Source organism: Marmota marmota, unplaced genomic scaffold (assembly GCF_001458135.2).
Source record: "Marmota marmota marmota unplaced genomic scaffold, marMar, whole genome shotgun sequence".
Classification (NCBI taxonomy): domain Eukaryota; kingdom Metazoa; phylum Chordata; class Mammalia; order Rodentia; family Sciuridae; genus Marmota; species Marmota marmota.
Window position 1 is genome coordinate 6,996,431 of NW_025999999.1, and position 24,507 is coordinate 7,020,937.

The window sequence follows — 24,507 nt, forward strand, 5'->3', positions numbered from 1 at the left end:
TTTTTTTTTTTTTTTTTTAATCTCTTTGTTGAACATTTAGATAGTTTCAGTATTTTTTCCCCCATTAAAAACTAAGCCATGGGCTGGGGATGTGGCTCAAGCAGTAGCGCGCTCGCCTGGCATGCATGCGGCCCGGGTTCGATCTTCAGCACCACATACAAACAAAGATGTTGTGTCCGCCAAATACTAAAAAATAAATATTAAAATTCTCTCTCTCTCTCTCTACCTCTCTCTCACTCTCTCTTTAAAAAAAAAAAAAAAAACTAGGCCATGGTGGACATTCTTATATGTTAATCTTGTGGGCATCCTAGGAAAGAAATTATAGCAGCAGAACTACTATATTAAAGAGTGTGAACATTTTCCATGCTTTTAGTATATACTAACAAGCTATCCTTTAATAATATACTTTCCTTTAGCCTCACTACATGCTACTTTGTTTAATCTTTGCCTACTATATATTTTTTAAAATTTTTGTTTTTCTAAACTTGGGATTTAAGCTGTCCTTCAAAATTAAAGGAATACTTAGAAATCTTAGAAATATTCACTTTAAAACTGAATTTTACGTGTATGTGCATGTGTGTGTGTTGAACATGCGTGTTCCTTGCAGTACTGGGGTTTGACCCAGAGCCTCACACATTCTAGGCCAAGCACTCAACTACTGAGCTACATTTCCATCCCTTTTAAATTTTGTTTTGAGACTGGGACTTACTAAATTACAGTAGGCTGGCCTCAAACTTGTGTTCTGCTTTCCTCAGCCTCCCGAGTCACTTGGATTAAGGGTGTGCACCACTTTCCTGACTTACCTGTATCTTTTGTTAAATAGAATAGATTTTTGCCCTCTCATAGTGCATTAGATTTTGTTTTAGCCATAAGCAAACAATTTTCTTTGTACAGACAATCTGAAAGTACCTATTACCTTGTTCTCCCCAATCACTGAGACTTGCTACCATCTCAAGTTTATACCACTATGAATTGACTAGGATTTGATTAGACTTATGTCTTTTGTCTAATACTGATCCCTAGTGTATATCTGCTGACCAATCTATGAAGTACTAAATCATCAGTCTAATGCTTTATAGCCATTTAAACTTCTAAGCCTACACCATCTGGCTACATTTAGTAAACCAAACTACTTCCCAAACTGTCTGTAATCCATTAATGTAATGGTTTTATTTGGAGTGTTAGGTGAAATTACTTCCAAAGACTTATTATAGGAACAAGTAAATGATCAGGAGCAGTTTGATGGCAGCCATGAAAAACAGCAGTGCCTTTTGGAAACTTCTGATGGTGTAGAAAGTTTCAGAATAAAGATTCAGGAATTGTACTATTACTGCATCTTGCATGAAGAACTAATTATTATATTTTTAATTGTCTTATAGTCATATTCCTTTAATAAGAATTAGATGAAGAATGCCTCCATCTGCTTATTCTTAAATATGAACATGTGATGCCAGCCAAATAAAATCCATTTAATGCTTTTTTTCCCCAAGTCTGCTGAAAAATATAACTGATATCCAGACGATTTTTATAATTAGAATAATGTTTAATAAGCATATTTGGATCATTGCTAATGGCATCCAAGTATGCCTGTGTATGATTCAAGGCACAAAATGAAATACAGTATTCTCTTTCCTTTTATGTTTGTTTCTATGGGAGATAGAGTCTGAAGGAATCCTTCTCAACTTTTAAGTCTTTAGAAAACCTCTGATACGTAACCTTAAAAGATTAATTTTTAATGTTTTTGGTCTCTTACTTGTGAACTTAGAACAGCAGCCAAAAGGAGGTTTATTAGTATAGTCATCCTGTTTTATAGGCTATTTTCCACTGAGGCCTCAGTATAGATTTGAGCGGTAAAGAACTTTAATCGGAAAGCCCTCCACTTTTCACAGATGCACTTGTCACTATTTTCCTTTGCACATCCAAAACTTAACCAAGTTATCTATTGAGCTGGGATTTTTCCCCCCATTTTGGTCAATTGTTCTTTAGGTTTTATAGCACTAGCTATTCTCAAATACAGCTTTTAAAAAATCTGAAATTAAACTTATCTTTGAACTTAAACATAGCTTTCTTTTCTCTCAGAATGTTCCCCCTCCTCTCTTTTCTGCATTCCCAAAATTCTATAACCCAGCATATTCTGACTTAGTGACTCTCCCCCAGTACATTTAAAGGATATTTCTTTTACTGAATAGCTTTGGAACTACAGCAGTAATAGAAACAGAATGAGAAATGGACCTAATATAGAGATTTGGGGCGGGGAGGGTCTGAATCATAGAGTTTGAGATGCCATCCATAGAACATCCCCTAGTGCTGAAATCCATATAGATAGATGTGAATTGTTTTCTGGAATCCTTTTTATTTTTAATGTCTTGCGGGGTTTGCTGGTTGTTAGCTTTAACTTCCTTATCTGAAGGAAGATGGAAAATACTGTTCATTTCTGTAACCTTATGGAAAAATTATTGACATTCATTTTACCCAAGCCTCTGTTTGAAAAAGAAACTGGACTACACTAGGGACAGTGTGCCTTCATTGCAGAGCAAATGCTGTTCTGTTTTAAAGAACCTTTTGTAAAAATGATTCACCATCCCCACTATTTTGCTTTGCCTCTTCTCCCCATTGAAAGCTCGGGGATTGGATCATATTGCTGAGAACATTCTGTCATACTTGGATGCCAAATCACTTTGTGCTGCTGAACTTGTGTGCAAAGAATGGTACCGAGTGACGTCGGATGGCATGTTATGGAAGAAGCTCATCGAGAGAATGGTCAGGACAGATTCTCTGTGGAGAGGCTTGGCAGAACGAAGAGGGTGGTGAGACTTTTAAATTTCTTCCTATTAAAGAACTTCCAGACCTGACCATTCACGATTACTAGAAGAATGTTTGAAACTAGTGAGACCACTTACCATTTAATATAGTGATTTTGCTGATTCACAGCTAAAAATGTAAAAAGTAAATGGTTGTTCATGTACTCAGCAATTTTACTTCTGACCAATCATTCATAAAATAACATAATGTAGTGTTAGTATTGCTTTGCAAAAATAATGGAAAATTGACCTCCCTCTCATTTGAAGCATTCTGATTTCTGGATAGAAATTGGTATTCTGTAGATGGGCTGATGGGCAGTTTAAAAGGTGACTTTGGATCACAAAAAAACCATCAGATCCAGTTTTCCCCTAACATAATATAAGACAAATTATTATTTTATCCTTCAGAAGATTTCTTGCCTTTAGCCTGTGCCTGTGTTTTATTCACTTTTGTCATCAAAACTTATTTTTATGCCTAGCTAGAATAAGAAAAAAATTAGCCATCAGGAAAAATTAAAAATAAATAAATAATTGTTTCTTCTTAAGGCTTTCTTGCTTATTATACATTCCCTGAGACTTATAGCAGCCTGAAGGATTTCACCAATTTTTTTTGTAGTTCTCTTAACATCATGGTACTATTTCACTAGAACTTCTGGAAGATTTCTTTCTTGAAATAACTTTCTTCTAATAGTATGTCTCTAGATGTCCCTGTAAGAAAGTCAAATATGAATATTTCATAAATAAAATGTGACATTTTGAGTATTTAGTTGATATGAAGAAACTATAGTAGGCATGTGTGTACTCAATGATATTCTTCCAAATTAATTTTCTCAGTTGTTTATCTTGAATCATAAAGAGATACAAAATAGTTAAGAATGGAGAATACTTTTAAATGATTCTTACTCACATAAATCAGATTTCCTTAAATTTTTCATAAAAATATATTTAGCTCCCTTTCATTTTTTAATATTTTTGAAATTCAGTAAAAATTTAATAAATATAATGACTTATAAATATTATACCGGGTACTTCAGAGATTTCTTTATTCTGGCTGTTAGGAAGAATTTTTAAATTTTTCTCTCAGGGTCTGGGGCTGTATCTCAGCAGTAGAGTGCTTGCCTAGCACATGTGAGGCCCTGGGTTCAATCCTCAGCACCACATACAAATGAATAAATAGAATGAAGGTATTTAAAACAATTTTTCTCTCAAATTCAATTAAATGAACCAAATGCCAGCAATTATTTGACTATTTAACAATTGTACAAAGGAAATTGTTATTTCTTTTTCCCAAATATATTTTTCTTATTTGCCCTTATTTCATCATGTAGAAAATAGAAACTTTATCTTTCATAATCTACTTCATACTTTGAAAATAAGCTCTTTATTTTATATAATACAACAAAGCAAATAAGTACATAGTTGTACAAAATTCCAAGTTCATCATTTTGCTGAGAATGCCAGGATCAGTTTTAAAATTTTAGGCAGCTGAGAAGAGTTCTCTATCCCTCAGGAAAAGGAACTCTCCAAAATAACTTCTGACCTGAAATTTCAATTGTAGAGATCCATTCTCTTAGTTATAAAAGAATTTGGTTCCTTGTTAAAATTCACTTTGTTCTCATTTGAAGTGTAAATGACACTAAACTTTCATCAGAAATTAGGAGTTAAGTTTTTCTTTGATGGCAGAGTGAATAAGAGGTAAGTGGGCAGTTCTTTGCAGATAGATGTGAAAATACCAAAAGTAAAAAAGTAAGCTGCTCAGTTTTGCTTAGGATTGCATCAAGCAGAAAGACCTTTTATGTCTATTACAAAAACAAACTGTCTTTGAAAAGATGACTTTTTGGCTTTTTAAACAGTTATTTAAGGCCATGCACAGTGATGCATACCTGTAATCCCAGCTACTCAGGAGGTTGAGGCAAGTGGAGCACATGTTCAAGGCCAGATGGACACACACCCTGTCTCAAAATTTTAAAAATGAGGGCTGGGGTTGTGGCTCAGTGGTAGGGGGTTGCTTAGCATGTGTGAGGCACTGGGTTCAATTCTCAGCACTGCATATAAATAAATAAATTAAATAAAGGTCTATCAACATCTAAAAAATATATTTAAAAAATTAGAGGCTGGACACCGTGGTGCATGTCTGTAATCCCAGCAGCTGGGGAGGCTGAAGCAGGAGGATCTTGAGTTCAAAACCAACCTCAGCAATGATGAGGCGCTAAGCAACTCAGTGAGAACCCTGTCTCTAAATAAAATACAAAATAGGGCTGGGGATGTGGCTCATTGGTCAAGTGCCCCTGAGTTTAATCCCCAGTACCAAGGAAAAAAACAAAAAGAAAGAAAGAAAAAAAGAAAGAGCTGGGAATGTAGCTCAGTGGTAGAATGCTTGCATTGCATGTGTGAAGCCCTGGGTTCAATCACCAATACCATAGAGACCAACCAACCAAATAAATAAATTAATTAAATATGCAGTACTAATTACCACTCATTTTCCTTTCTCTTCAACCATAGTAACTCATTTCTGCTCTTTAGACTATCCTTAAGAATTCTGACTATAGGGCTGGGATTGTAGCTCTGTGTTAGAGCACTTGCCTAACCCGTGTGAGGCACTGGGACAAAAAACTCATGATTAAAAAAAAAAAAAGAATTCTGACTATATTTTCTTATCTTTGGCCCCATTTTCTTTTCTTTTCCATTATAGGGGATTAAACTTGGTGGTGTTATACTACTGAGCTACACCCCCAGCCCTTTTAAAATATATTTTTACATATAAATGGACACAATACCTTTATTTTATTTATAAATATGTGGTGCTAAGGAAGGAACCCAGTGCCTCATATGTGTGAGGCAAGCGTTCTACCACTGAGCCACAACCCCAGCCCGAGTCACAACCCCAGCCCCACCCACTGTCCTTTTTATTTTTATTTTGAAACAGGGTCTTGCTGAGTTACTGAGGCTGGCCTCAATCTTGCCTCTGCCTCCCAGGTCTCTGGGATTGCAGGCATGGACCATCATGTCTGGCTATCCTCTCTTTAAAAACAAAAAACAAAGTTTTTTAAATTTACAAACAATTTCTCATTTTTTCTTTTGAAATTATCTTACTAAACTTCTTATGGTAATATACTTTTTTGTTATGCTTTCCCCATATGATATCTTTTGCTTAGGATTGCATCAAGCAGAAAGACCTCCCATTTCTTACAACCAAAAATAAACAAGTACAATTTTTTGAGTCTGTAGGATTTAACTTCCACTTTGCTGTTGTATTTTACATCTAGATGGATTTTACAGTCTGCCCCTAGAACATGAACTCTGCCATTTTCTCTCTTGAATAATACTGAATATGCTTTCTCTGCTCAGTAATAGTAACTCCTAAACGTATAATAAAAGACCATTTGAGAAAAGTCCATTTTCTTAATCAGCAGATCACATTTATGATAGCATTCTGAATTTAATATTTCAAATTTATCATGTACTCCTATTCTACTAGGCATTTCACATATAAGTGGTCCCTGTTGTCATCGTAAAAGAGTTTGACTTAAACTATATAGATTGAAAAGCCAGTTTTCAGTATCTGTCCACCCCTTTGTATAGCACTTTTGATATGAAAAATTTGGGATGCTTTAGGAATACATGGTAAAGGCTATGGGGTAGAAAATGAGAGAAGTGTATATGAGTTTTGTTTTTTTTTTCCTGAGGATGTAGAGATAATATTATTGCTTATAGGGGCTGGGGATGTGGCTCAAGTGGTAGCGCGCTCGCCTGGCATGCGTGCGGCCCGGGTTCGATCCTCAGCACCACATACAAACAAAGATGTTGTGTCCACCGAAAAATAAATAAATAAATATTTTTTAAAAAAATATTATTGCTTATAAAAATTCTAGAGTATCCATGTATGGTTACCAGAGACTAAAAGGAAGATCTGAAGAATAGTAGGCATTGAAAAACAATAAAGTAGTTAAGAATATGGGCTCTGGAATCATATCTAAAATTTTCTCATTCAGAATCTATCACTTGCCAGTAAAGTGTTTATAGAATAAAACTGTTTAGAGGAGTGTACCTTTAATCCATAATTATTTCAAAATATATCTTTGCCCTTTTCTCTGGGCACCTGTGCCATGTTTCATTATTCCACAAAAACACTATTTTCTCAATTGAAGATTTTCTTCTCTCTAGTAATACAAAAGTCAGAGCCAACTACTTTCCTGATAGGACATTTTCTCAACTAATTTTCAAGGTGTATAATAGGAAGGGGGCAGGGGGAAGCACTCCTGGAGACATCAAACAATTAATTATATTGTAATGGAGCTATAGAGGGAGGAATAGATGACTGGCCCAGAGAAAACATGATTTCTCTTGTGCCAGGATTACACTCGGAGGCATTTCTGCCTGTCTCCACTTTGCAAGGCACGATGCCAGTGAAAACAGCAGTTAGTACACCCATAGTGGGGTTTACTAGCTTCCACACCGTGTTTGGTGGGTTCTTAACTTCAGGATGAGGAATTAAATTTTTTACCCAGCAGGAAGTGATTGCCATTTACTGATTTTTTTTTTTTTTTTGGTAGCAAAGATCTAGCTTGGGATATGAGTATTCCAGAGATGTGCTGTCATAAGGAAGGAGATGCTAACAAATGCTGCTCACTGGAATCAAGGAAAGGCAGTATAATGCATGTGTGTACATAGCCAGGAACACACCTGTGAAAGTCAGTTTCATATCTTAGACTTGACAACACAATGCCGTTAGGCTTTTCTTTTCATCTCTTTTGCTTCCTGCTGCTGGACACTCCTGTGATCCCTTTGTTTTCTGTTGAAATGAACTGAATTGCTCCATTTAGAGTACAACCACACTGATCAGCAGCATGTGACTGAGCAGCCAACACATCATACCTCACAAAATAAAAACCTGGAAAAGCGGTCTTCTGGCAGAAGCATTGCAGCTGCTCACCATGCTGGGCTCCCCTGATGCTGACACAGCTTGATTCAGGGGAAGAAGACTCTGGGGTGTGTGCTGATTCAAAAGATATAATTACATTACTACAGAGTTTTCAAAAGATAAGGCCAGTGAATCTATACAGAACCCTAAAAGACCAACAGATGAATTCTGATTATACAGTTATTTGCCTATAGAGGGTATAATGTCCAGAAAAGCCTGGAACATGATGGTCTGCACTGGAAATAATTGTGTTTTACCAAAAGCAAATTAATACCAGTCAAATTCCTTACGAGACCAGAAAGTTACTGCTTGACATGGGATTCCTGAAGTCAGGCTTACCCACATATCTCTCCAGGCTAGTTATGAAGATTATATGGAATGTTAACTATGAAGCATTTTGAAGAAATATGAAGCTCCTTTAAATGTATAATATTGTGGTTTTCACTGGGAAATATTTGTTTTTTAGGGGACAGTATTTATTCAAAAACAAACCTCCTGATGGGAATGCTCCTCCCAACTCTTTTTATAGAGCACTTTATCCTAAAATTATACAAGACATTGAGGTAAGAATCTTATGTATTTTGGGGTATTTGCCAAATGATAGAGAATCATAAGCATTCTTCAGTGTCAGTTTTATTATAGCAAACCCACTAGGGTTTATTGATTTGGGTTAAAAATCAATATCTTAGCTGGGCGCAGTGGCACACACCTGTAATCCCAGCAGTTTGGGAGGCTGAGACAGGAGGATTGAGAGTTCAAAGCCAGCCTCAGCAACTGCAAGGCACTAAGCAACTCAGTGAGACTGTCTCTAAATAAACTACAAAATAGGGCTAAGGATGTGACTCAGTGGTTGAATGCTCCGGAATTCAATCCCTGGTACAAAAAAAAAAAAAAATCAATATCTTTATGAGTGACTAGAGTAGATAAAATATAGTAAATTACCAGGTAAATTTTTAAAGCTTTAGAAATTATTTACTGATAGAAGGATTAAATTCTTATAACAGCATTGAGAACTATTAAATTTCTTCTCTGCTGATATTCAAATGTCTTCTGAATCAAACCTCTGTTGGTAGAAATGGCCAACACATGTAAGAGCACCAAATACCCAATCCTACCTAGAACATATTTTTAACTTGCCTTAAGTTCTGTAAATTCGTTACCATTAATGTCAGATAAGAGTTTTGTCAGATCCTTACCTAACTAACTGCCTGTTTACCATTCCTTCTTCCTAGACAATAGAATCTAATTGGAGATGTGGAAGACACAGTTTACAGAGAATCCACTGCCGGAGTGAAACTAGCAAAGGAGTTTACTGTTTACAGTATGATGACCAGAAAATAGTAAGCGGCCTTCGAGACAACACAATCAAGGTGAAGTCTCTTCACTTATGGGAGTTTTGCTAAGGCAATGAGGGTAACCACATTCATAAAGCAATCCAAGGCATTGTTTCTAGAAAATAAGTGAGAATTTTAGAGTGGTTCCAGTACCAAAACCAGATCATTTCCTTAAAGACCAGATGTGTTCCCCCAACCCCAGAAGAACATAAAAACAGATGGTTTTAGGGTTAAATTTGCTTTGTGAAGTATACTGAGGAGGGGATGGAGGGGTGTCTTTTGGCCCTCATAATTATAGGCTTGCCCAGTTCCTTAATGAAAAGGATAAAGTCCTCATTAGAATTAAAGCCACATATATATATAGGTGCTTAACTGTACCTGTAGAAAGGAATGCATTCCTCACTACTCTGGGCTTTGATTCTTTGGGGGGATCAAACACATAATAGAGCCAACAAGTCTCCACAGCACCCCATTATCACTATGATCAAAAGGATCTTGTTTGCCATCCTAGATCTGGGATAAAAGCACATTGGAATGCAAACGAATTCTCACAGGCCACACAGGTTCCGTCCTTTGTCTCCAGTATGATGAGAGGGTGATAATAACTGGATCGTCAGATTCCACGGTCAGGTAGAAAATTTCCGATACTCTTTTGAACTCTGAAACATCCATTCTTTATCACAGTAATATTATATGTATCTGCATGAACATAGTTATGAAACTAAAGAAGACTAAATTATCAGCTTCCCTTGTTTTGTGTGTGTCAATCTAAAACAGAAAACTTGATTTAGGAATGATTGGGGTAAGTTTACATTTTTGCACATTTAAGAAACTGTACATTCTGTTTTAATTTGGAATATCATCCATTATAGAAATTTATCTAGATACCTTTCAGTTCTTAACAACAAATACATCACAGGGGAATGACATGAATGAAGCTTTCCTTTCAGGTGGTTTCCTTTCACATAGATCTGGCATGTATTATCTCTTTAAAATGTATACAGGTGAGCAATGCTCTCGTTGCCAGCCCCTCCCCTGCTATCTCTGCAGTTTTTAATTGCAAGCTTCACTCAGGGAGGGGCCCTCAATTTCAAAAGGCATTAGTGATTTGATGACACAGCCCTTATGCTGCTGGAGTCCAGTGTAGCTCAAGTTCTGGGTACCAGCAGCACTGTTGGAAACCTCTGTGAGGAATTTTGCCTTAAGCTAAAGGATTTAGCAAGCATAATGCATCAAAAGTAACTTTAAGAGAAAAAAAAACTGGGGGGAGCAGTTAACTACATTGTTGTCTCTGAAATCAAATGTTTCCCATTGGAAGTTATCCTCTGTGAATAGGATAGCTGGTTCTTGTCACATGATTTCAAGGCATAGCAAAACTAGTCCATGCAGTTGTAGACATTTAACATTTATAGATGCTTCATAAGAGCTAAAGCATTGTAGATACATTCATCATTTTTAGGATAAGATGTGATTTTTTTCTTTAAGTACTAGGAATCGAATTTAGGGTCTTGTGTATGCTAGCCCCATGCTCTACTACTGAGCTATATCCCCAGCCCAGAAAATGACTTTTTTTTTTAAGGGGAGATTAAATTGGAAAAAGGAAACTTTATAGAAATTAAATCAGTACTCAAAAATAGAGTAATCAAAACAAAATATATCATGACACAGAATTTCTTACACTTGGGCCCTCTCACTCTGTTGTAAAGGCCATATTTATGATAGAAGGCTATTCTACCCTCTGCAAAGCACAGAAATGGGGGCTAAGACTTAGAGTCTGGGTAATCTTGGTCCTTGACCTGTGTGGTAAAACCTACTATCATCCCAAGTCATCAAACTCAAATCATTATTAAATCTGACAGAAGTGTCTTTAGTCCATGTCATTTCTGATTCCTGAGTGTGGTCAATCAAATTCTTCATTTAAAATATCTTCTGAATAGTGTCATTGAATGTCAGAAGTTTTATAATAATAATCTTGAAGTCTGGGCCAAATTGTCAGGTGGTGGTGGCTGCTGCCCTCTGCAGCTTGCCCAGATTTCAAGTCTTAAGGATTCTACCCTCACAGCACCCCATTCCCTTCTTCCTCCCACTCTCCCTGTCCAACCCTCCCTCTGTCTGCTGCTTCCCTGTGTCTACTTCAGTTGTGCAAAAGAAAGGTAGAGTATAATACTTCCCATTAAAGTATTGGGGAGGGGCATGATGGTCATATATGGGTAACATGTTGTATCTTGAGTACCATCTAACTCTCAGGTATCCCTTCCAGAGTTTGGGATGTAAATACAGGTGAAATGCTAAACACATTGATTCACCATTGTGAAGCAGTTCTGCACTTACGTTTCAATAATGGCATGATGGTGACCTGTTCCAAAGATCGTTCCATTGCTGTATGGGATATGGCCTCCCCAACTGATATTACCCTCCGGAGGGTTTTGGTTGGACACCGAGCTGCTGTCAATGTTGTAGACTTTGATGACAAGTACATCGTTTCTGCATCTGGGGACAGAACTATAAAGGTAATAAGGCATTTTTCAGTAAGTCCTCAACTTAGAGCCATGCATGGTAGTTCACACCTGTAATCCCAGTGACTTGGGAGACTGAGGCAGGGGTATCCAAGTTAAGGACCAGCCTCAGAAACTCATTGAGATCCTGTCTCAAAATAAAAACAAAAAAGGGCTGGGGGGCTGGGGATGTGGCTCAAGCGGTAGCGCGCTCGCCTGGCATGTGTGCGGCCCGGGTTCGAGCCTCAGCACCACATACAAGGATGTTGTGTCCGCCGAGGACTGAAAAATAAATAAAGGGGAGTTTAAATTGGAAAAAGAAAACAGAAATCAAGTCAATTACCATAAAAAAATCATAATCATAATAATGATAATCCCCCACTTAGAATAGGGAGTCTGTGAAAATTTGATCAAGGGCAGCTACATATTTAAATTTCACTGTAGAATAACAGTTTTGGCTAGACATTTTGTTTCTATAATAATGGTGACAGGCTGGGTATATGATTCAGTGGTCAAGCATTTGCCTAGCATATGCCAGGCCCTGGGTTTGATCCTAGCACTGCAAATAATAACAATAGTATTAATAACAACAACAACAGTAATAATAAATTGAGTGTGAGAAAGGCAGGGAAAAATTTAAGTTCAAGAAAATGTATCTACCTGGGTGTGGTGTCACACACCTGTGATCCCAGCAAATAAGGAGGCTGAGACAGGAAGATTGTGAGTTCAAAGCCAGCCTCAGCAACAGCGAGGTGTTAAGCAACTCAGCGAGACCCTGTCTCTAAATAAAATACAAAATAGGGCTGGGGATGGGGATATGGCTTGGTGGTTGAGTGCCCCTGAGTTCAATCCCTGGTACCCACACACAAAAAAAAAAAAAAAAAAAAAAAAGAAAGAAAAAAAATGTATCTGTAAGACTGGATTAACCCCATAAGGGCAAATTAATTGGATGAATGTTCTTGTGATAGTAGACAGCTTCAAATTAGCCCTGTTACTATGAAGTAAACTTGTTTTTTGTTTTACTTTGCTGCATTTTTCTGAGAAGTTGATTTCCCATGGTGGGTCAGCGCTGATACCTGCTTCTCCAAGATTCCAGTTGTCATTGATTTCAAAATCAGCTGCTTAATGCCATTTTCTGTCTCAGGTGTGGAACACAAGTACTTGTGAATTTGTAAGGACCCTAAATGGACACAAACGAGGGATTGCCTGTTTGCAGTACAGAGACAGGCTGGTGGTGAGTGGCTCCTCTGACAACACTATCAGGTGAGCAGCAAGTGCCCTTTCCCAGAAGGGATCAGTATTATCCTCCCATTCAGTAATTGTTCACAGATCTTACAAATCTTTAACTATGTTATGTTTATAATCAAATATTTTTCCTTTTTGTGTCTTTTTACAAGTCAAAAGTTTGCCCCAAGCAGAAAAGAACCATAACAAAGGTTTTTGTTGATGTGTTTCCTTCTTGTAACAGTTTTGTCACCCGATAGACCTATTTTAGAGGTACTGCTTCAGTAAGGAAGTAAAACAGGTGGATAGAGGTTTAAGGCCATTCTTGTACAATTTCTTTTGTCTGCTGTTGAAAAATGCTGATATATAATAGGTAAGAGAAAATAAGGAAAAAAATAATAATAGGGGGGACTTTTCCCTTTGTTGCTGTTATTAAATATATGTATATTTCCCTACTACAAATTGTGTGCTCTTGTCTTAGAATTACATAATTGGCCAGTCACCTGTCTTTAAAATCATGAGGTATCCACAAAATGAAGTACTTTTTTGTATGTTTTTCCCCATATCAAAGATGAATGACACAGATACCATTAGAATTTGGAAGATTTGGGCTGTGGATATAGCTCAATAGAGTGCTTGCCTTGCATGCACAAGTCCCTGGGTTCAATCCCCAGCACCACAAAAATAAAAAGAATTTGGAAGATTTATCTGTTTTCCCCCTCTCTTCAATTAAGAACTAAGAAAATAAAAAGGCCATTTAAAAAAACAACAGCTTAAGAAATAGAAAAGCAAAACAGAGCTATTGTTATATATCTAAGGAAATTATCATTCCTCGAAATCACTTGAATTTTTCTAAAAGCATACAGTTTTTTAAATTATTATACAAAACTCCTTCAGAACTGGCTTCACATTTCCATTACATGGAAAAGACTACCTTGAGAGCAGAGAATGTTCCTCAGTAGCAGAAGTGGAGATGCTTTGTGAGGGCCAGATGTCACTGACAATCTACATCTCATTCTTATTGATTTCAGGAAGCATTACTCTCCTGACTTGGTCATTTCCTTCCTAGGGAACTATGTGCTTTGAATTTGTCCTTTTTATTCCTGAGAGAACATGGATACAGAATTATAGAAAGCATTGTGCTTTGAAAATACATAATGAGGGCTGGGGATGTAGCTCAGTGGTAAAACACGTGTGAGGCACTGGGTTCAATCCTCAGCACCACATAAAAATAAATAAAGATACTGTGTGTTCATCTACAACTAAAAAAAGATTTAAAAGAAAATACATAATGTATTTGAACTTAAGTCATACATTTTTCTGCCCAAGTTATATGGCAGAGAGGAAATAAATTATACTGAAAGCCATATACTTTTATATGAATGATTATTGATCTTATTTTTGTCTTTAAAAGACATAATGAAGTATTTCATTGTAACATTCCAAGATTAGAAAAGAACATATGAAAATTGACTTGACTCGATGTTCTCTTCCAGATTATGGGACATTGAATGTGGTGCATGTTTACGAGTATTAGAAGGTCATGAGGAATTGGTGCGTTGTATTCGATTTGATAACAAGAGGATAGTCAGTGGGGCCTATGATGGGTGAGTTTGCTAACAAGGTTAAAAAACAAATCTAAGGACTGAGGGAATAACTCAGTTGTAGAGTGTATACTTAGCATGCATGAGTCCCCTGGGTTCAGTCCCCAGAACAAAAAAAATTTTTTTCTCTGTCCTCATCTTAATTCTTTCTAGTTTATGATGTTAAATATAATCTTTCCTTATTTCTAAAAGTTTGTACATTGTACAGTATTTCTTTAATCTATTCATTAATCTCTACATTATTTTCTCAAATATTCTTTCCAGTTATTTTATTGCACTCGTTTTGCACTGACTTTTATTATTATTTTAGTTATTTGATTATATCTTTGTCTGTTTTTACCTTATAAAGCAAAAAATCAGACAAACCCAATATGACATATGCATATAAAATGGTAACTTATTAATAAATGGAAACACTCAAGGGCAGTATCTAAGGCCTTGAATTTGATCTCTTGATTTGGGGGTGGGGCAGATACTGGAGATGGAACCCAGGTCCTCATGCATGCTAAGCAAGTACTCTTCACACCCCTCTTTGATTTGGAATTCTTTGAGTGATTCCTAAAAGTTAATCTTTATTTTCTTCAGCCTAATTTCCAATGGTTTTAGAATCCATTCATGCTATGAATGGATCCTGTGTCTAACAATAGTAAATACAAGTAAGTGAATATAAAAAGTTACCCATTTAGGGGCTAGGTTATAGCTCGCCGTAGAGTGCTTGCCTCGCACATGTGAGGCACTAGGTTCGATCCTCAGCACCACATAAAAATAAATAAAGTAAATATATTTTTAAAAATTTGATGAAGGGATAAGAATGTCTTTTTAAAAAAAAAAAAGTTACCCATTTATGAAGCATTGTTTTTTTTTTTTGTCAAGGTTCCTGATTTGGGGTGTGGCAGGGGGAGCAGGCTATAATTCAAATATTGGCAACTATTTAAATATCAGAAACTAGCAATATTGTCTTAGTTCTCTGCTGACTATATAGTAAGCTGACCCAAGCATCAAAAAGTATAACCAGCACTTCCTCTGCTTTGAGTCAGCCATTACTGTCCTACCCTTGAGAAACTATTCAAGCTGTAATGACATGTTCAGATAGGTCAAGGTTAAGGCTTTGGACTGTCTGTACCAACCTTTTTTGAGGTTTTTCTTTTGTATACCTTGATTTTCGGAAGAGGTGAATTTTTCCTACTTAAATGGAAACATAAGTGTTTTCTAATATAAAATCTAGAACTCTTAAATGGATCTCAGTCCTCCAGTATATGTGAACGAACATTCTTAGACCACAAAAAAGGTACCTCAGAGTTGTAGATGTCTAGTTCTGAGTAATCTCTTAAGAATTCTAATACACGAGAGCTCTTTAGCCTGAAGTGTAGATATAACTTGGCTAAAGCTAACTTATTGCTAATTTTTAGGTTAATCATTTACATTTTTCCTGTTAAGACCAATAACCTTTACCCAAGAATGAATGTAAGAACCAAGTTTCAAAAAAAAAAAAAAAAGAATATTATTTCTATGAGCTGGATTTTTAATATAAACTGTATTTACCATCCATATTGATTACCATGACTTTTTTCTGTCATTTTCCTGTGTTCCCTTAATTTTGCTTCTGAGATTTTGATCTCCTTTTTGATTTTTAGAAAAATTAAAGTGTGGGATCTTGTGGCTGCTTTGGACCCCCGTGCTCCTGCAGGGACTCTCTGTCTACGGACCCTTGTGGTAAGAGCCTTATTGTTGGTATGGTAGGAAATATAGACCTGGATTTGAGAGTTAGAATCTCACAAAATCTACTACTAAGTGTAAAGTCCTCTAATACATGACAATAAAATATATTTATGTAGTGCCTTTCATCCAAAAGTGCTTTAGAGACTATACATGGAGAGGAATGTGGCAGCTGTTTAACAGCTGCACAGCAACTCTTCAGCAGTATAGTACAGGAAGTGAATAAGAATTCTGTATCCACCAGAAACAGCAAGTGGGGGATGGGGGGGTGCTAAGGAAGAGAGAATATAATTACTCAAATTGGAACCTGTCCAGAATCTGAGGACCAGCACACCTGTGCCTGCAAAAAGTACCTTGGGAATATAAGAACCCTCTGATCAACCCTTAGTTTTGCATCCCATTCATGGGATAGTGCCTCCCATAACTTAAATCCCGTCTTTGTTATTCCCTTTATGGCCCCATCTGAACATCTTGACACGGGAAAAGAAATGAGTCAAAAAGAAGAATGTCATCTTCAGAAGCACTATATTATTTACCATTTTGTTACCAAGGGTCTAGATTGGCAAATGCTGAGATTAGAAGATTAGGTGGGACCCCAGGATGGACAGAATCTTTTATATGACTCAGGAAAAAGTCAAGAGCAAGCATTCAAAACCTGATGTACTAAATCCTGACTCTCAACATTGTGGTCTCCGCTCTGGAAAAGAAAGGGGGGATATGTTTCTTTGTTTTCCTTGTTGGGTTTAAAGCACATTCTTTTAGCAACAGACAAGCTTTCCCTGCATGTTTCACACATGTCTTTTGAAATGTATACTTTCTTTCATTTACAATAATTTTGACAAATCTGGATTTTGAGATGTAACTTAAATGCAGCAAAATTTATCTTTTTTCTTAGTGTACTTCCATGAATTTTACTATTGTAAAATGAAGTTAAGATACAGAACATTTCCATCATCCCCAGAAGTTCTTTCATGCTTCTTCATATCAGTATATTCTCCCAACCCCTAACAATTATTAGTAACCATTCATCTGATTTCTATCCCTAGTTTTGCGTTCTTACAAATATCATATAAATCTTAGTATGTAGCCTTTGAGTTTGGCTTTTTTCACTTAATCTTCAACTAATCAATATTTTTGCATGTGTCAGTACTTTGTTCCTTCTTATTGCTGAGTAGTATTCCGTTGTGTGTATGACCTAGTTTGTTTTTTCTTCACCAGTTAACATTTGGAATGTTTCATTTTTGTTGATTTAGAGTAAAGCCACTGAATAATTCTTCTACAGATTTTTATGTCCATACTGTTTTCATTTCTCTTGAGTAAATATCTAGGAGTGCAATTTCTGAATCCTGTTATACATTAAAATTCAAAGGAAACCACCAAGCCACCTCCCAGAGTGGCATTTTTTTTCTTAACAATATATGAGAGTTCCATTTTTCCACGTCCTTGCTAGCCTTATTTAGTATTGTTAGTATTATTTAAAAATTACAGCCATTTGAGTGAGTGTGTAGTGGTATCTCATTGTCATTTTCATTTGCATTTCTGTGATAACTCATGATGTTGACTATCTTTTCACACATTTAACCTCTCTTATTGTGAAGTGTCTGTTCAGATCTTGTGACTGTTATTTATTGAATTATTTTAAAAACAAATTTATTAAGGTAAAATTAGTATCTAGTAAAGTGAACATACTGAAAGTATACAATTTAATCAGTTTTGACATGTGTATACCAGTAAAACCATAGGTATTAAAGATATCCTCATGCCCTTTGGTAATCCCTTCTCATTCCATCCCATCCTACATTACTGTGCCTTAATCAGGCAGCTCCTGATCTGCTATCTTTCAGCATTTATTAGTTTGCATTTTCTAGGATTTTATGAAAATGAATCAATACTGTTTCTTTTTTGCCTCTTGTTAACCAAGCATAAATTACTTTGTGGTAACTCATGTTATTGATATATATCAATAATTCATTCTTTTTATAAAACTGTTGAAGCACAGTTGGTAGAGTGCTTGCCTAGCATGCACACGGCCCTGGGTTCAATCCCCAACACCATGAAAAAAAAATTATTGAGTAGTATTCCACTGTATGGTTATACCACAATTTATTCATTCACCAGTTAATGAATATTTGAGTTGTTCTCTTTTTTTTAAGCTACTACTAGAAATAAAGCTTCTAAAGTCATTTATATACATGTCTTGAGTACTTAACCAATATATATATCACCATCTTTTTAATTTTTGTTATTCTAATAAGTGTGGTACCAATAGTAGTACCTCATTATGGTTTTCATTTGATTAATAATGTTGAGCATCTATTTATGGTTTTTTGTTTGGTTGGTTTGGGGGAGGGTACTGGGAATTAAATCCAGGGACGCTTTACTACTGAGCTATATCTCTAGCCCTTTTTATTTTTTGAGACAAGTTCTTGCTAAGTTGCTAAATTGCTGAGACTGGCTTTGAACTTGTGACCCTCCTGCCTCAGCCTCCCCAATCACTGGGATTACAGGCATGCACCACCATACCCACTTCTATTCATGTTTTTATTTGTCATCAATATATCTTCTCTTAATGTGAAGTATCTATTTAAATCTTTTGCTCATTTTTTAATATAGTAATTTTCTCTTTTATATATTCTGGACTAAAAATCTCTTATCAGGTTTGTGATCTGCAAATATTTTCTCCCAGTCCATGGCTTATTAAAGTCTTTCTAAAAGCAGTTCTTGCTGGCACATTGGCACATGCCTGTGATCCCAGCTACTCTGGAAGCTGAGGCAAGAGGATTAAAAAAAAAAAAAAAAAAGTTTTTGCCACGCATGGTAGTATTCACCTGTAGTCCCAGCTACCCAGGAAGCTGAGGTGTAGGACCCCTTCGGTCCATGAGTTTAAGACCAGCCTGGGCAACAGAGCAAGACCTCATCTCAAAAAAACAAAACAAAGCAAAATAGTACTTTTAAGTCTAGTGTATCAATTTTTTCTATTAGGACTTGTGTTATTTTCTATTATGTCTTTAATAATCTTTTTTTAAATTTTTTTAGTTGTAGATGGACACAGTACCTTTCTTAATTTTATGTGGTGCTGAGACTTGAACCCAGTGCCCCACACGTGCTAGGCAAGCACTCTGCCACTGAGCCACAGGTCCAGCCCTTTAATAATCTTTACCTAATCCAAAGTCACAAAATTTTTCCCTCTGTTTTCTCTGGAAGCTCTATAGTTAGATGGTTTATATTTGGTCTGTGGTCCATTTTGGTTTGGTTTGGTTTGTTTGTTTGTTTGTTTTTGTTATTGTTGTTGAGGTGTTTTTGGTTTGGGTTTTGGGTTTGAATTTTTTTGTGTGTGTACCAGGGATTGAACCCAGGAGCACTTAACCACTGAGCCAAATCTCTATCCCTATTTTGTATTTTATTTAGAGGCAGGGTCTCACTGAGTTGCTGAGGCTGGCTTTGAACTCATGAATCCTCCTGTCTTAGCCTCCCGAGTGCCACTATGTCTGTCAAGTTAATTTTTTAAAATAGTACAAGGTATAGATCAAAGGGGCTTGGGGGAGAAGGGCTCTTTTTATATCCAATGCTTTATTTGTTCATCATTTGTTCAAAAGGCTATTTTCTAAATAGTCTTTACAACCATGTCAAAAATGAATTGGGGCTGAGGCTGGGGCTCAGTGGCAGAGCGCTTGCCTAGCATGTGTGAGGCACTGGGTTCGATCCTTAGCACTACATAAAAGTAAGTAAAATAAAGGCATTCTGTCCATCTACAACTACAAAAAAAAAATTTTAATGAATTGACTGTATAGATATGGGTCTCTCTCTTTTCCATTGTCAATCTTGATCTACTATCATGCTTTCTAGTTATCTGAACTTTTTAGTAACTTGAAGTAAAGCAGTATAGTCCCACAATTTTGTCTTCTTCAGAGTTTTTTGGATTCTTTAGATTCTTTGAATTTTCATGTGAATTTTAGAGTTAGTTTGGCAAGTTGAACAAAGAGTCTCCTGAATTTTTATTGGAATCGTGTTGGATCTAGATTGATTTGGGAAAAATTGATTTCTCGTTAGTGTATATTGAGTCTTTTTTGATCCATGAACAGAATATCTTTCCATTTGTTTAGGTCTCTTTGAATTTGTTAGCAGATTTTTATAGCTCACTTTGTAAAGTTCTTGCATGTCTTTTGCTATATTTGTCCCTGAGTATTTTTTTTTTAATGCTACTGGATATAGTATTTTTAAACTTCAATTTCTTATAAGTCACTGCAAGTAGAGCTGGGGATATAGTTTAGCAGCAGAGTGAGTACTTGCCTAGTTTGCTAGTATGTATAAGGCTCTGGGTTCCCTCCCCAACACTAGGGGTGTTTAAAAAAAAAAAAAAAAAAAAGCAGAGAGAAGTGCTACTCACTGCAAATATATGGAAATATAAACTTTCACTTCTAATCTATCTACTTTATTTTTAAATATACCTTTTTTTTTCTCCAATTTCTTGTTTTATTACCCTGGATCGCACCCCCAGAGCAATGTTAAAAGAATTGGTAAGAGTGAATGTCCTCCTTATTCATGCTCTTAGGCAGAAAGCATTGTCTTGAACTATGTATGTGGAGAGGGAGAAAGAGGTTGAGGGGATAGGGATGAGAGATGTCACCTGTGGGTTTTCATAGATATTCATTATTAGGGAATTAAGAAGTTCTTTTCTGTTTCTAGATTGCCAAGAGTATTTATTAGGAATTAATGTTGGATTTTTAAATGCTTTGTGTGTTCATCAGTATAGCAGTGTGGTTTTCACTTTTATTCTTTTAATTAGTGTAGTACATTGATTTTATATTGTTGGATTCACTTTGCTGAAATCTTTTTGGGAGCAGGAATATCAGGGGATTAAACTCAGGGACATTCAACTACTGAGCCCCATCCCTAGCCCATTTTTGTATTTTATTTAAAGACAGAGTCTCACTGAGTTGCTTAGGCCCTCACTAGTTGCTGAGGCTGGCTTTGAACTCTCAATCCTCCTGCCTCAGCCTCCCGAGCCTCTGGGATTACAGGCGTATGCCACCAAGCCTGGCTCTTTGCTGATATCCTTTGGAGAATTTATTTGTGTCAGTGTTCGTAAGGGGCATTGGTTTTGTTGCTTTTTTTTTTTTTTCCTTATGTTTCTGGTTGGCTTTCATGGTAAAGTGGTTTTACAGAATTACTTTGGAAAAATTCCCTCCTTTATTTTCTGAATTTTTCTAGATATGATATTACTCTTCTTTAAATATTTGACAGAATTTACCAGTTGCACATCTGGGCCTGGAGTTTTCTTTGTGAAAGTTTTAATTACAAATTAAATTAAAATTAATACATATTTGGTATTGGTCAGATTTAATGTTTCTTCTGAAATTAGTTTTAAGACATTATCTTTCAAGCAATTTGGTCATTTCATCTCTTTTATCCAATTTATTGAAATAAAGTTATTCATCGTACTCTTACTTAAATCTATAATGTCTGTAGGATCAGAGTTATGTCTGCTTTTTCTCGCTGAGTTTTCTTTTTCTGCCTTCTTAAGGTAGAAAGCTTAGATCACTGAATTTGGCCTTTCTTTTTAATATAAACATTTAAAACTTTAAATATGTCTGTGACTCTTAACTACTGCTTTAGTTGCATCCCAGGAAATGTCAATTAAGTCAAGTTGGTTTATAATGTTATCTAAGTCTTATGAATATTTAGTGATTTTCTGTTTGTCTTTACCAGTTTTTTATTGGTACATTGTAATTATACATAATAGTGGACTCTTTATGCCATATTGTCGTCCCAGTTATTGAGAAAGGAATTTTTTATCTGCACTGTAATTCTTGATTTGTCTATTTCTCCTTTCATTTCTGACAGCTTTTGCTTCCTGTGTTTTTAACCTGTTACTAGATACATGCAAACTTCTTATATCTTTTTTTTTGAGAGAATTTTTTAATATTTATTTTTCAGTTTTCGGTGGACACAACATCTTTATTTTATTTTTATGTGGTGCTGAGGATTGAACCCAGCGCCCCGCGAATGCCAGGCAAGCACATTACCGCTTGAGCCACATCCCCAGCCCCTTCCTATGTCTTAATGATGGCTTTTTTTTTTTTTTTGGTGGGACAGGGGTACTTGGGATTGAATTTAGGAGCACTTGGCCACGAAGCCACATCCCCAGCCCTATTTTGTATTTTATTTAGAGACAAGATCTCACTGAGTTGCTTAGTGCCTCACTTTTGCTGAGGCTGGCATTGAACTCACGATCCACCTGCCTCAGCCTCCTGAGGGGCTGGGATTACAGGCGTGCACCACTGCGCCTGGCTTAACGTAACTATGTCTATATATTTAAAATGAATTTCTCAAGATTCAGCATATAATTGTGTGTTGTTTTTTAATCATTGTGACCATACCTGCCTTTAGTGGTGAGAGCTCTACTACTAAGCTACATCCCAGCCCTTAAGGAAATTTTTAAATGGAAAAAATGAAGAGTAATTTATTTTTACTCAGGCCTTTACCTTTCTGTTGCCCTCCATTCCTTTGTATAAATCCAAGTTTCCATCTGATATTACTTTCCTTCTGCTTAAAGAACTTCCTTTTACAGTTCATATTTAGATATACTAGTAACAAACCTTCAACTTCTATTTGTCTGAAAAAGTCTTTATTTTGCTTTCATTTTTGAAAGATACTTTTGCTGGTTAAAGAATTTTAGGTTGACAACATTTTGCAGCTTTTCATTGTCATTTCATTTTCTTCTAGCTTGGTTTCTGATAAGAAGTTATTTATCTTCATTCCTCTGTATATAATGTATTTTTCCCCATGGCTGGTTTTTGTTTGTTTTTGTCCTTTTGGTTTGTTTGTTTGTTTTCAGACAAACCAGACTTCAGAGCAAGGAATGTTGATAAATGGGCCAGGTCACCAAAAAGACATACAGTCTTTGATATATGTGCACCTAACAACAGAGCATCAAAAGGCAAAAATAAATAAATAAATAAACTGAACCAAAAAAACCTGACAGATCTGCTGGAAAAATAGGTGAATCCACTATTATAGTTGAGATTTCATCAGCCCCATCAGTAATTGGCAAATCTGGCAGACAATAAATTTAGTAAGAACATAGTTGAACTCAACAGCACCATCATTCAGGTGGATATAACTGAAGTTTGTAGAATGCTTCATCCAACACATTCTTTTCAAGCTCACATGAAACGTTCACCAAGGTAGATAGTCCACAGTCTGGGCCATAAACATACTTTAACAAATTTGAAAGAATAGAAATCATTTTGGGCCCAGGTGGTGGCTCAGTGGTGAAGCGCTTGCCTAGCATGTGTGAGGCACTGGGTTCAATTCTCAACACTGCATATAAGTAAATAAAGTAAAGATCCATAATTGATAACTTAAAAAGAAGAAAAATCATAGGATGCATTCTCTCAGACCACAGTGGAATTAAACTAGAGATCAACAAGAGATAGCTAGAGTATCTCAAAAAAATGTGGAGATTAAACAACCCACTTTTAAATAATGCATAGGTCAGAAAAATCTCAAGAGAAATTGAAAAGTATTTCAACTAAATGAAAATACAACTTATTAAAATTAGTGGGATACAATGAAAACAGTGCTTAGAGGGAAATTTATAAGCATATTATAGGAAAGAAGAAAAATCCAAAATCAATAATCTGATCTCCTATTTGAGGAATCTAAAAGAAGATCAAGTGAAGTCCAAAATAAGAATAGAAAAGAAGCCAAGTATGGTGGTACATGCCTGTAATCCAGCAGCTCAGGAGCTGAAACAGAAGGATCAGGAGTGTAACACCAGCCTAGGCAACTTAGCAAGACCCTATCTCTAAATACAATTTTAAAAGGAATATGATTATTAATAATCATTATCTGTATGTAATGTTCTGGGCTCTATCCCTAGTACTTCCACAAAAAAGAGGACTCAATAAAATTGAAAACAGGAGATCAATAGAGAAAATCAAGACCAAAAACTGGTTCTTTGAAAGCACCAATAAAATCAATGAGCCAGAAACTGAGAAAAGACACAAGTTACTAACATAAGGAATAAAAGAGAATGACATTACTTCAGCCTCCATGAATATTGAAAGGATTACAGAGTGTGATGAACTACTCATGCCCACAGATTTGGTCTTCTAGATGAAATGGACCAGTTCCTTGAAAGATACCATCTGCCATAATTCACACAAAAGTAGACAATCTTATCTGTCAAGGTTGAATCAATAATTAAAAACCTTTCAAAACAAAGAACACAAGCCTCAGATGATGGGTTCACTGGTGAATTTTATCAAATACATTTAAGGAAGAAATTATTCCAATTTTCTCCAATCACTTCTACAAGTAAAAGCACAGTGAATAAAAACCCGTTTAATGAAGCCAGCATAATCCTAATACCAAAACCAGACAAAGACATTACAAGAAAACTACAGA

At 36.0% G+C, this 24,507-nt stretch overlaps 1 protein-coding gene across 13 annotated transcripts in view; it reads left to right on the forward strand.

Moving 5' to 3' along the window:
- Btrc (beta-transducin repeat containing E3 ubiquitin protein ligase) overlaps positions 1-24,507 on the forward strand; it is a 193,417-nt gene that overhangs the window by 160,261 nt on the left and 8,649 nt on the right. For all 13 annotated transcript variants that reach the window (XM_015494682.2, XM_048807190.1, XM_048807189.1 and 10 more), the window contains 8 exons: positions 2,621-2,807; positions 8,189-8,285; positions 8,955-9,092; positions 9,568-9,686; positions 11,317-11,566; positions 12,696-12,814; positions 14,272-14,382; positions 16,014-16,092. In XM_015494682.2, the coding sequence (XP_015350168.1) occupies positions 2,621-2,807; positions 8,189-8,285; positions 8,955-9,092; positions 9,568-9,686; positions 11,317-11,566; positions 12,696-12,814; positions 14,272-14,382; positions 16,014-16,092 (1,100 nt within the window). The remainder of the gene's footprint in view (positions 1-2,620; positions 2,808-8,188; positions 8,286-8,954; positions 9,093-9,567; positions 9,687-11,316; positions 11,567-12,695; positions 12,815-14,271; positions 14,383-16,013; positions 16,093-24,507) is intronic.